Source organism: Solea solea, chromosome 13 (genome assembly GCF_958295425.1).
Source record: "Solea solea chromosome 13, fSolSol10.1, whole genome shotgun sequence".
NCBI classification, from domain to species: Eukaryota; Metazoa; Chordata; class Actinopteri; order Pleuronectiformes; family Soleidae; genus Solea; species Solea solea.
The window spans coordinates 26728040-26742627 of NC_081146.1; the positions used below are offsets into that span (position 1 = coordinate 26728040).

General features: G+C 40.5%; 1 protein-coding gene across 2 annotated transcripts in view; it reads right to left on the reverse strand.

Annotated features, from left to right (window-relative positions):
* Window positions 1-14588, reverse strand: part of dgkb (diacylglycerol kinase, beta) — a 68229-nt gene that overhangs the window by 17414 nt on the left and 36227 nt on the right. For both annotated transcript variants that reach the window (XM_058647867.1, XM_058647866.1), the window contains one exon: window positions 9350-9414. In XM_058647867.1, coding sequence (XP_058503850.1) covers window positions 9350-9414 — 65 coding nt within the window. The remainder of the gene's footprint in view (window positions 1-9349; window positions 9415-14588) is intronic.

The following is a 14588-nucleotide window of genomic DNA, read 5'->3' on the forward strand; positions in this document are numbered from 1 at the left end:
AACAATCACTGAATTATTGATTTCCTCATTAGGACTTTTGTCAGGACCATTTAGCCTGTTTATAAATGAGCTTTCATTAGGAGACTTGCAAGGTAGCTTCAATCTGCAGCTGATTCATCATCGTGCAGCGCGGTCAATACAAGGACTCGTGCTGAGAGAGAGAGAGACAGACAGAGAGAGAGAGACAGAGAGGGAGACAGAGAGAGAGAGACAGACAGAGAGAGAGAGGGAGACAGAGACAGAGAGACAGAGAGAGAGAGACAGAGAGAGGGAGGCTTCACCACAACAACACATCCTTCACATCAGAAGAGGAGGACGAGCAGAAACACAGGTGAACACAAAGCAACGACGCAGGTCAAACAAATGAAGGCTGCGGTTAAAGTGTATTCAAAACCTGTGGCTGGTGATTAATGGAGAGAATGAGGACGGTTTTTGAATCCTTTGACTCTTTGTTGTTGCTTTTGTCAAAGCTGTTTAGACAAATTCAAGCTCCAATTAAAGTTTATTACTCAATGTGTTTAAAATATAAAGATTGATGTGGTTAAAGAAGTGTTTTACACCAGTTTATATCTGTGAAATTACAATTACAGTCGACCAATGTAGATTTTTCTTTGGCTGATATCAGAGGAGGCAATATAGTGTATTTATATACAGTATTTTCAATAAAAAATTATTTATAAACTAAATATTTTACTACAGAGGTCAACAAAAAACAAAGAAAAATAAACTTTTGCAATTAGTTTCAGTGACTTGGCAACAAAGGAGGTGTAATTTGTAATAATTGATAACGCTGATTGTTAAAAAAATGCCAGATATCATGTTGATTAATCCGCCCAATGGAATAATCCAGATTATCTCTGTACTTTGCACTATACTCAGAAAGTGAGGGCGTGGTTAAATCGTCCATTCCACCTTTTGTTATCGTGGGTGGAGATTGTGACGTTGTTTGCATCAATGTTGGCTCTATAATCAAGATGGTGACCCAGTCCATAATATCTTCTTCCTGTGTGAAAAGCAGCTTCTCCTTTGGCCCACAGCTCCTGAACTCTCTTGTAACGGCCCTGACGGAGGAGAAACTTCTGGATTTCTGATCTATTTTTTTATTTTTACAGCACAACAAACCACCACGACTGCACATGTGTCAGCGGCAGAAGAGCTGAGAGCGCCTTTAACGAGCAGATCAGAGAGACCACGTCGATTCTCACCACTTAACCTAACAAGAGAAGAGCAACCGCGGCCACAAATCACCGCATGTCCCCGTTCATTAGGGAATTAGGAGAATCTCGTTGGCCGAGTTTGTTATCTGCCCGACTGACTGACAGTGGGCAGCGTCTTCAGCAGAGTCCGGCTCGTCCTGCGATTGATGGGAAAGTCCATCTGAGTCCGATGATTCTCCTCAAGTAGATTAGGAGGAACCTGGTTTTATGGTAAGCGCAATAAAAGTGAACGTAAAGTGTCAGCTCGCTTGGTTTTTAAAGCTCCTCGCATCCTTCCACAACGTCGTTTTGTTGTTGTTTTTTTCCTGTTAGCGATTTTAAAAAAAACAAAAAAACAGCAGTACATCTGGTTTCAAATTTACAAAGTAGCCACAAAAAAACCAGAAGGTTCCTCCGCTGTGTTTTTATTGTCTGAATGCAAAGTGCACTGCAATGATGACTTTAGCAGCGAGAGGAGCTGGATGATGCTCACAGCTGAGGCTCGGGTTTCCACAGACGCTCAGGTGTCGTTTGTTTCCACAAACAAATCACAGCACACAGGTGGAGAAAAGGAGGAGGGAGGATACAAACGATGTGGCCGCGATGAAACCAAAGAAATCAAACAAAAAACAGGAAACATCCTGAACACCTGATTTTTGAATATGGAAATGACTAAAGGTCCGACTTCCTGTTACTGTGCGGCACTTCCGGTATCTGTTTCCATCACTGAGCAAAATCAAATCATCAAGGACTTTCCAGGACCAATTCCTTCAAATTCAAGGACTTTTCTTAGACTTTCCAGGACCAATTCCTTAAAATTGAAGTGTTTTTCTTAGACTTTCCAGGACCAATTCCTACTATTTAAGGTCGCGCTATATACAGATCACTGGAAAAGCAGGCGAGCCGCTGTGGCGACCCCTAGTGGAGGAGAAGCCAGAAGAAAAATACTACTGTAAATAACAATTTCTGAAAGTTTTGAATAAAATAAATTTTCTTTGTCTTTGACTCCATTTACATTAATGAATATATCATTCCCCTATTTCTAATAAACAGGTTTAAAACAGGGATGGAACGATACCACTTTTTGTGTCTGATACTGATGTCACAAACTTTACCGATATCAGTCATTTTAGAGTATTTATGAAGCAGTTAACGACTCATTTGTGCTGAGTCATTTCAAAGACAGGTGAACGAAGCATGAGACATACAGTCTTTTTGGATTGTATCGGATTGGACATTTTTATCTCTCTGATTCCCATCCCTCGTTTAAAATGAACCCTTTTTACGTGGATTTCTTAATTCTGCTTCAGTGAAACCATCCTCAGGTCAGAGGAAGACAAATGCAGCCGAAACACTTTCATCTTGAAGAAGAAAAGACAAAGACTCCAGCGTTCCGTGTTGCAGGACGTCAGAGACGATAATCTCCAGTGTAGCGTCGCTGTCCCGCGGCACCTTCTTCTTTTTCTCTTGGCGCTGAGTGAACACTGAGTGAACGCGGCCGCAGCAGCAGCAGCAGCAGCAGCAGCAGCAGCAGCATTGATTTTATCCTGTGACACTTCATCTAACCCTCGCTGATCTACGACCTCTATTTTCCACACTAATTTCTTCTTGATCAGAGGTGATAAATATCACATTGACATAACCAAGTTCTTTGTGCGCCGCATCGATGATGCACCGGTTTGTTTAACGCGACGCCGCCTGGAGCGACGCTGCTGCCGCCGCGACCGCAGCTGGCAGTTTGAGAAACGACCACGGTTGCGGCAGCCGTTTGAAAAATGTATTTCTGTCTGGAAAACGAGCGACACAAGGACAACACAAACACACAAACACACAAACACAAGGGAAGTTACTATTTTCTCAATTCAGCAGCAAAACTGAAAGAACGTAAATATTTTAAAATAATTCACATCATTTGTGACTGTAACACTGTAATGAAAGGGTTAGAATCATAAAACATTACATAACTTATTATATTTGTCTTTAAACTTGAAGATTCACTTGTCTTTCAGTTGTTATGGTTAAGGTAAGGGGAGTGTGTGTGTGTGTGTGTGTGTTCCCACTGAGCTGGGCACAGGGCCACAGGTGAGATCTCTCTAAATTACACACAAGCGATCATTAATTATAGACGACACTTTGGTCACAGAAACGATTTCATCTTTAAATGAGGTCTGAGGTCCACCACACATACGCGTGTGTGTGTGTGTGTGTGTGTGTGTGTGTGTGTGTGTGTGTGTGTGTGAGAGTCATTTAGAGCTCCGTCACCTGTGGCCCTTCATTCCCAGCTCGGCAGGAATCACTCTCTCTCACACACACACACACACACACACACACACACACGTATACATGCAAACACACACATTAATATGGGCGTGTGTGTGTGTGTGTGTGTGTGTGTGTGTGTGTGTGTGTGTGTGTGTGTAGGTGAATCCCGCGGCCCCACATCCAGCACACGCACCACAGCTTTGATGAACTCACTCATTATGCTAAAGAGCGCCACCATGCCTGGGCTTCCCTGCGCCTCCAGGAAAGGTTAACCCGGGATGGTTACGCAGCACAGCCGGAGCCCTGTGTGTGTGTGTGTGTGTGTGTGTGCTGACAGTGTTAGATGTCAAGAATAGATGTGTGTTTGCAGAGCAAATATCACGGCGGCGCTGCAGCGATGGACAAAACCAAAACATGCAGGTAAAAATACAGCTGCTGAAATTGACCAAAGTCATTTATGCCCTAATCGCACGGGATTAGGATTACCTGGGGATCTGTCGTCATATGTAATGACTGCGGAGGATATCTGTGATCTTAATCCATCACGACATTCAGTTCCACCTGCATTTATTTGGATTTTATGGAGTAATAAATGTTCACTGAGTGCAATCTCAGCTGACTCAGGGTGAAAGGCGGAGTCACACACCGGACAGATCGCCTGTCCAGAGGTTTTGAATTTTCGAGGTATTGCAAATGGTCTAGTTGTGACGGTGATGAGAAGCACGCACGAGCAAAGATATGTGTCCCAGTGTGAATCCACATGTCTGTGATGTGAAGGGATCTGGAGTTTTTCTTTCCTTCTCTTAGAAGGTCTTGAAAGTGTTCAGGGTGCAGGGTGAACCTGGAACCTGGCACTCGTAGACCAGCACAGAGACCACACTGAAGGCCAGGAGAAGACCAAGGACAATTATGAGACTCTGAACCAGTCAACAACCGCCCAAGCGCTCCAGGAGACGTTGACCCCAGAGTTGTTTGGCCGCTGGTGGATTGTCCAAACACTGACTGCGTTTACGTGTTGAACATTTTAAACTCGGAACGATGGCCTGTGCACCGACTTCGCATAACAACAAGCTTTGCTCACATCGCCCTCTGCAGGACGATGTAATGGTTACAGTCTGGATATTTGAATTTTGCATAAACCCCGTGAAATAATAATGGTGTTTATCAACTTTTTAAAACAGATTTTCACAGGAGTACCTGCTGATTGGAGTCTCGACTAATAGCACATCTTTTTGTTTTTTTTTAGAACAACGGGACAATCCAACGATTCCATTTTCCAATTTTCTTTCCACACTTGTGTAACAAAAAAAAGACGAGGTCTTGATATTTGAGTGTCCATCTTCCTCTAATCACGTAATAACACACTTGGCAATTTTAATTGTGATTTAGTGACCAATTACCAGTCAAGAATGACACGGCTAATTAACCATCAGACCTAAATCACGGACGCTCCAGTGTGCCGGGGGTGGGTGTGTGTGTGTGTGTGTGTGTCTCCCCCCTCATGATTCAGTCACTGCTGTGTGACATTCATTAACCCTGCGTCCTCACTCGTTCTCTGTGCTGTGTTTGATCACTGAGAGGCGTCTGTGCTGCTGCTGCTGCTGCTGCTGCTGCTGCTGTAAAAACTCTACAATCACAATTCATGATTCAGGAGAAAAGAAGCTCATTGTTAATGATCTTTTTTTCTGGTAATCAGGTGACAGGATATGATGTAATTCTCATCCTTATTATAAAAACAAAAGTGTAAATAATTAAATAAAATGTGTTTTGTGGGTGGCTCAAATTTAGCTTAGGGCCTCGTAAAGTCTTAGAGCGGCCCTGAGACTTGAGAGTGTTTGCCTGGTTTAGGGCAAAGTCCGTCCCTGAAAACCTACAGAGCTACAGACCATCAAATTCTTTTTGACTTTTCAAAGACTTTCCAGGACCAATTCCCTCTAATTCAAGGACCTGATTTTGTTGCGTATTGGTTTTACACACAAAAACACAAGAGTGGTGTTTAGAGATGTTTTTTTTGTTTTTTTTAGATCTTACCAAAAACAGCCACGGGTTCCGTGTGGATGAAAACCTGATACGACACAAAACTTTTGCAGATTCCGAGTCTGCGGCGGTCACAGAAAAGTTTTCCCTTCTCTCTCTCGTTCTGTTCTATACTTGTTTCCTCGTCCCCGTGAAGTCAGAGATTAGTGTGTAATTACAAGGATCAGCGAGAACAAATAAATAAATAAAACAGTATGGTATTTTAACGAGGAGATGGAGGAGAGCTGAGCCCTCGTCACGGACCCGACTGATTGTCTGCTTTTAATCCTCGACCTCATTATCACCTCCAGGTCCGGCAGTGATAGTAAATGAATCTATCTGCCGAGTGTCAAATCTTCACACCTTCACCCTGGTAATCACCGCGAGGTGCAAATGCAGAAGACGGATAGAGAAGGAGAAAGAGAAGGAGGGAGGAGGAGGAGTGTGACCCCCACATTTCATCAACAAACCCCCCCCTCCCCCTCTCACGTCATAATTAACATAAAGCTACATGATGTTGTGCGGTTGATAATTAAAGCTGATTAAATATTTAAATTCTTTAAGGTCAAACACTGAGGAAATGTATAGATTTAATGTGTGTGAAACATACGGAGTCATCTCTGCTGTCACAGTAAAAACCTCATCGTTCAATATTTGACATTTGGTTCATTTTGTCCATTCAATTTGACCTTGAAAGATGAAGGACAGATGTTTAAACTGATGTTTAAATGTAAAAAATACATCACATTCAAGCATAAAACATATTTTTACATAAAGGACAGACTATTTTAGTTGTTTATGAGAATACTGCACACTAACAGTGGAAGAGTGAGTTCAAGGGATGTCTATTTAGGGCAGTTTTCAAAAACTTTCAAGGGCCTTGAATTTTTTTTCCAAATTCACAAACTTTCAATGACTCATGTCTATTTAGGGCAGTTTTCAAAAACTTTCAAGGGCCTTGAATTGTTTTCCAAATTCACAAACTTTCAATGACTCATGTCTATTTAGGGCAGTGTTCAAAAACTTTCAAGGGCCTTGAAACAGTTCTGTGATGTAGAATATTTGACTTTTTGTCTCTTTTGTGATATTTTTCATGCTCATGTCGCAGCAGATGCCGATATATTTTCTTCCTTGTGAAAAATAAATAAACAAAAAGATCTATACCTGTAGGGGGCGCTAGCATTGAAGTCAAGGAGGTTTTAGTCATATCCAGGGATCTTTGTGTGTTTTTACCGATATCCCATAATACATGTTAACATGAATATCGGTTAATCGGCCGATTTTTCTATATTGTACTTTCACACAAGTGGAAATGCTTTATCTTCACTGTCTTTGCTGCTGTGATAACGTAAATGTCCCCACTGAGGGACAAATACAGGACTACCGTATCTTATCTTATCTTAAAACAAGACGTGTAACTGTCGGAAATATAAAAACACTTTGCCTCCAGTGTCTCCAGTTTAAGGCCCTTCAAGAAAAAAAGGTAAAAAAAACTCTGACTCAGTGATAAGTTTGCGATATGGACTCCAAATGTCTTTGGACAAATCCAACCAAATCTCTGCTACCTTTGAGGAACTATAGCCATGCATTATTGAAGTGTGTAATAGAGAGAGATCCTAAAGCCATTCTGCCTCCTGAATTATTGAGTGGATTCAAATAACACACGGAATCATTTTCTTAAAATATCTCAATCATTTTTCACTAAAGGTTTCTTTTAAAAAAGAGAATCTGAGTCAAAGAAATAAACAAGCAAATGACGGGGGGTCGGCTGCCATGTTGGAGGGAATTTGACATCAAATACAAGGACTTTCCAGGACCAATTCCCTCAAATTCAAGGACTAGAATGTGCTGATACAGCTTAGGATGGGACCTAAATATCTACTAAAAACCTTCATGCCCCATGGCTATTTAGGGTGGTTTTCAAAGACTTTCAAGGGCCTTGAAAAAAATATTCAAATTCACAAACTTTAATGACCCATGGCTATTTAGGGCTGTTTTCAAAGACTTTTTCTTTCAAATTCAGAAACTTTAATGACCCTTGAACATTTTGGAAAACCGCCCTAAATAGACATGGGTCATTGAAAGTTTGAGAATTTGAAAAAAAAAAAAAAATCAAGGCCCTTGAAAGTTTTTGAAAACCACCAATTAGCACTGAAAAAATTAACTGCACCAATGCTGGTTTTAGGTTTTTGTAGTTCACTGTGTACTTTAAATCTATGGAGATCTGGTCCTTATACTGCCCCCTGGTGTTTTAACTGCAGCCTCACATCCAGAGAAATGCTTACACATCACAATAAAACAAACAAGATGTTTAAGTGAATTGGCGCCGGAGTCTGTAACAACGCTGATTCACTGCTTCCCTGGTTCGGCAGGAAGCGTGTCCATAAGTTTGTCAAATAAAACAAAGGTTTTATGAATGTCAGTGGGTCTTAAAACACAGTGAGACGTTACATACGCGCACTTTTACATCATGTAAGAAGCATAAAAAGGCAAGTTTACCCTTAACTGCCGACCAGGAAGCTGTAAATCTGGACAAGAAGTCTCTATAAATCTCTATATCTGTTGAAATCTGTTATCTGTCGTTCACGTCGCTACGTCTCCTACGCCGTTGACGTGGCAATAAAAATCCTTTTTTCCTTTTCCTTTCCTGACTTTGGGTGTGTTTTCTAGCAGTGATCCACCTGTGTCCGCCTCAGGATGTTCTCCTGTTAACGTGTCCCTGACTGTGTCATCATCCTGTCATCACAACATCCATCCAACAGCTTCACTCTGTATGAAAACAGACGCTGAAAAACACTGAAGTCACAAAATAACACGATGAGGACATGAGCCACCCACAAGAAACATTTTCAGATATATATTCCCAGCTGAGACATCTTTTTCTGAGCGAAACTTACATTTCTATGTCACTCACTCTCTCACACCAAACTCCATAGAGAAAATCAGTGATTTTGGCTCACGGGGACACAGGAGCTGCTGGTCTACTGCTGCCTCATGTGCTCACTTTGAATCACTAAGGTCAATCTGAACAAAGGATTTCAAACTCCGACTTTTACAAAATAACATAATTGAAGATCAACAACTCCTGTGTGCTGTGACGTAGGAAGTAACAAACTTCAGTTTCCTGTAGGAAAGGTCTGTATTTTGTAAAAAGTAAATTTAAGTAGATTTTTAGAACTATAAGTAAATTATAAGTAGATTTTGAAACCTGAAGTAGTATTTTTAAGTCTTTTTAACTTTGATCTACAGTTGGCTTTGGCGATGCTTGTGTCGGACGTCGCGCTCATGACTGTTCAGCTACGACACTCTCAGTCTGTTGACTTCACATTGTAGTATCAGCACTGACGTCACTGATGGAAAATAAAAGTAAATACGTGACACAATCAGACTTAAAAAAGCCTGCACCGTCCCTTTAAATGATCCCCTTCACCTCTCTGTGGACCTTGTCCTGCGCTGTATCTGTGTGAGCAGCAGACGGACAGTTGAAGTCCGGGGTAAAATATGATAATGAGTACAAATGGGATTATTAGGAGGCTGTGTGTCATCACTCTGACTGATCCATGATGTCAAACTGGCCAAGCAAATTCAATTACAGCGCACAATTACTCCACGACTCTAGTGGAGACGTATAGGAGGACGTTAAATATTGATGGAAACATAGATGCCACATACAGTACTGAACATGTGAGGTCATCATCACAATCACGCTCAATATGAGGCGTGTGTGTTCGTCACGCTGAACAAAAATCCTGATTAAATATAAACTGTAAAGATAAAAATGATATTTAAAAAAAAATAAATAAATAGAATGATGATGTTCTGGTTGCAGTACTGTCGGCGGCCACCAGGACAAACGAAAACAGACAGAAACGTACCTGCTGTTAAACTTCTCAGGATGTTTCTCCCTCATGACGTGGAAACGATGTGCAATGGAGGCGTCCTGAAAACGACAAATACAAGACGTCAGAAGACGCTCAAGGACACACATACACGGGCAGAGCCAGGAATTGAACCCACAACCTTCCAGTTAAAAGACAACTCACCCTACCACTGAGCCACCATGGCTCAATCCTAACTACTCACGTTTTTAATACTTTCAAATTCTAAAACTGAAGTACAGTTTATATCAGAGTGACTTTTGATACTAAAGTACAGTAATTGTCTTATACCTTAAGTACTTTTACTTAAGTAATATTATAAAAAAGTCATTTTCTGCTCACACACTTGTACTTTTACTCAAGTATCACCTTTAAGGTACTTTACACACAGACTGGTCACATGACTCATGCGGATTATTATTAGTCGCTTCAGCTCTGAGCGGAATTGGTGGGAATGCTACACCCAGGTCATGCCCAGGCCACGCCCCCTCCCTCCCTCAGCCCACTTTTTTGGCATTTTAGATAGTTTAGTTACCCTTTAAAAATGTATCTACAAACTTAAACTAAAGGTTTTTTTAGCCACAGCTTAATTTTATATCAGAACACACTTAGGTACAGTAAATGTCAAAAAAAAATACCAAAGTCATTTTCTGCTCATATTCTTGTACTTTTACTCGAGTATCAACTTTAAGGTTTATACTTTACATTATACTACTGTGTGTGTGTGTGTGTGTGTGTGTGTGTGTGTGTGTGTTGGGGGCGGGGCATCAGGGTTTGAGGGCTGGATGGAGACGTACTTATATTGACAGAAAAGTCTGATGAACAGCACGTCGTCTCCACACGGGCTAATTAATTAAACGCACTGTGAGTAATCACAGCTCCAGACTTTACCTACAGGAAGCTGCCGACGCCGTGGCAACCAAGTTGTTTTCTCTCTCTCCCTCTCTGATTTTGTGTGTGTGTGTGTGTGTGTGTGTGACCCGAGGCATTAAAGTACAGCCACGTCGGAGCTGCTGGTGTTAAAGCTGATACAGCCCATGTTACACATGCTGGTGCGTGGTGAGACTGACGGAGACACTTCACCAGTATTTTAACACCATCTCAGTTATCTCAGACTGTTATCTCTAGTCTTAGAGCGTGAACTCGTACAATCAGGTTTAAATATAGTAAAAGAAAATCCATATGATTAAAAGGTTACAGTCGTTAAAGCCACGGTACGCTGCTTCTTAAAGAGCAGGGGGCGTCTGTCAGTGCCCGATCAGTACCCGGAAGCACTTTAAATAGAACTTTATTGACTAAATTCAACACACAATTTTGTTTCTTTGAGAAAAAAACAATAGAAAAACGTACAAATAGGCCAAAATGGGTGGATGGATTTTTTTCTAAAGGCTAACGGACAAAATGTGAATTACGTGATTTTGCCAATAATAAAATCAAGTGAATTAATTGTCAAACGAACCAGTGAAAGACAGAATTTCAAAGTGAAAGTGTTTTGATATGATGTATACTTTACAATAAGATGTATATGACACAAAATAAATAAATAAAAAGATATATAAAAACAACTACTAATAATAATATAAAAACACTAAAAATCATTTAATGTTTCATGTACTTAGTGTTGCAATGATTATTTGATTATTAAATCAATGACTAAATTAATCGTCAACTATTTTGATTATCCATTATTTGGTTTTAGAGTTTTTTTTTTACTAGAATTGGAAGAAGTTTTCAGCTATTTCAGCTTCTTAAATAAGAATATTTTCTGGTTTCCTGTCTCCATTTCACAAAGAAATTATTAAAACTGAATCATTTTGGTTTGTGGACAAAAACAAGACATTGGAGAACATCATTATTTCCAGCTTTGACAAACACTGATCAGCGTTTTCTGAACCAAACAAGAACTCGATTAATCGCGAAAATAATCAACAGATTAAACAATTATGAAAACAATCGTTAGTTGCCGCTCTAAATGTAATTTAATAACGCGATAATAACAACAGCCACACGTCCTGTTATTAATATAATAAAAATAACAAACATATTTGAGTATTATATTCAGTCTTTATTCTTTAGCAGTGCTGGATCACAGCGCACAAATAATATTATTTATATCTGAATCGCCTGTGTGTTCTGTCATAAATAGTAAAATGAAGCATTAGGTCAAACTTTATAAGTTTCTACTTATTATTATCACTTTTTTAGCTTCCATAAAACAATAAAAACGACACTTAAACACCATATTTTAGTCTACGATTCACTAAATAACTTGAATTTACCCAACTCTTTAATGTATGCAGACAATTAGTAAGTGTTGACACTAAAAAAGAAAATCGTGGACAAACACTTGTCGTCCAGCTCTGGAAACATCTCACAAAAGAGTTTTGGGCGAAAAGTTGATGTGAACTTTTTCCCTGTTTTTTTGTTGTTGCTGCTGCTGCTGCTGCTGCTGCTGCTGCTTTCCACTGAAGCACTGAATCTGTTTTGACCGACTCCATTTTGAGTGGCACCACTGAAACAGCACCTACAGGGACGACCCCCTGCTAACTCTCTGTACACACATTTAGGAGGAGCCAAAAAGGCAGAGGGAAAAATCAATGGAGCTTCTCTTGATGTCTCTTCAAGACGCTGTAAGCCGAAGACCAAAAGGATTCTTCCACGCTCCCCACAGACTCGCCTCGCGCTTCCACCGCGAGCCGCGGTGAAAAAGGTGAGATGATGGATGTTTGTGAGAGAGCGAGTGTAACTTGATTTTCTTACAAACACGACAATAGCTGCAAACACCAGAGCAAAAAGCGAGAGGAGGTTGTCTCCCCTTTGGTTTGGAGTCTATAATCCGAGACGTGTACAAGGAGCTTCTGTGGCTTTGCAACAGTAAACAAGGATTTCAAGCAGCACAGAGTGGAAGCAGCACTTTGTTATTCTGCACTTGACGCTGTGTTTGTATGATTTCAGTGGTAAAAAAAACACCTGTCATGTGCTCAAAAAATCGCAGGTTTCTTCTCTTATACTTTAATTTGACTCAGAATTGTTTGGCTTTAAGAATAAACGGTATTCATTTCATTGTCCAGCAGCTCCTGTGTCCCCATGAGCTAAAAACGCGGAGAAAAGTTAAACATCTGTTTAATGAAAAGATGAAGTGGTCACATTATTAGTGTTTTCATGTTTATGGTATCTTAAGAATATGTTTGCTGCTTCACTTCATTGATAAACAAACTTTTTTTTATTTTACAGTTTCTTTCACTTTGTAAAACCACTCACTCTCCTGCACCAATGCCCATAAAGAAAATCAAAAGGGACACAGTTGTTGATTCATTGCTGCCTCCAATCAACAAGTTCAAATGTGTTATAACTTTATTTAATTTTTTTTCTACTACTCTATTCGTACTTTTTGACCTCTGACCTTTTTGCTGCTCCAAAAGGGGATTTCCCTGACCAATAAAGTGTCATCTAATCTGCTCTAATCTGGTGATGAACACAGAATTAACCAGCGACACCAACACGTGTCGTACCAATCTACATTTTGAGGGCTTGACCCCCCCGTCGTGGGCCAGTCTCTCTCTCTCTCTCGCTCTCTCGCTCTCTCCCCTGTAGCTGCCCTCAAATAATTACCAATGCAAAAATCTGGCACCAGAATTAATCCAGGACGTGTGTAATGTCCTCTCATAGCTCAAAGTTTAGTCCAATTATGAGCGAGGCCCCAGCGGTTTGATGTGCCTTTCACTCCGGGGGGGGGGGGAGAGTAATGGCTTTGACAGGAGTGTCGGGGTCATTAGGGCGACTGACTGACTGCATTATGGTAGTGGAGCGCGTCTCAGTGATTAGCTCTGTCTCTCACCCCTGGCCCCTGATTGAGATCATTACACTTCACGTCACTTCCACATCCTCCTCCAGGGACGGAACCATCAATTCCCCGCGGGAGAAGAAGCCGTGGCAGATGCTTAGGTCGGAGGGATATTCAAAGAGGGGGACAATTACCTGGCCAATGGGATTGAAATTACTTGCGGAAAAGTTATTTTTACACTAAATATGTCTGTTTGACTGTGGAGGAAAGAGACAGGTGAGATGGGAGGAAAACCTCGGGACACAATCTGCATAATCTCTGAGGTAATTATGAGCTTGACTTGTCACATTCAACAGAAAGAAACAGAAAATAAGAATAACAATAATCATATTAATGAGAATGAAATATGATATCACACTTGAATCCTGAGAGAGCTCAGCGTCGTCATAATCCTCCCTCAAACAACTTCATTTGTCATAATCATATCTGCTGGCTGATAATCCCGCTTACAGCAGAAACAACATGAGGGTGAAATGACTTCATGAAGCCGTCAGGACAAAGATGCTTTTCCTTTTGATTCAGTTTGATGCAGCCAAGAGAAATCATTCACGCAGAAAACATCACTGTACTGGACTATATACTATAATATAGGAGTGAGCTATCAGCTATTAGTGAGCTATCAGAGACTTACGCAGGCAAATATGTGATAAAATGGTGGATAAAATATGTTTTCCAGACATGTCAGTACGTCATACAATCCTCATACAATTGTCATACAATCCTCATACAATCGCCATACAATCCTCATGCAATCGTCTACAACCACCAGACAATCCTCATACAATCCTCATACAATCGTCATGCAATCGTCATACAACCACCATACAATCCTCATACAACCGCCATGCAATCGTCTACAACCACCATACAATCGTCATGCAACCACCATACAACCACCATACAATCGTAATGCAATCCTCATACAATCCTCATACAACCACCATACAATCGTCATACAACCACCATACAATCGTCATGCAATCGTCATACAACCACCATACAATCCTCATACAATCGTCATACAGTCCTCATACAACCACCATACAATCGTCATACAACCGTCATGCAATCGTCATACAATCCTCATACAACCGCCATACAATCGTCATACAATCGTAATGCAATCCTCATACAATCGTCATGCAATCGTCATACAACCACCATACAATCCTCATACAATCGAATTTTTCGTAGAGAATTTACGTAGAGCTGAACTTTTACACTTTTGAATACACGTGTTATTTTTAATCACTGTTAACTGGTACATTTTATTTTGTTTAAATTTTTTGTGGATAGCATTTGTTTCTTATGCAATATTCTTATGTTGGATGGTTAAAATTAAGGACATCGATTATACCAGTTAAGTTCTTGTTCAGTTAAAAAAACCGAGGG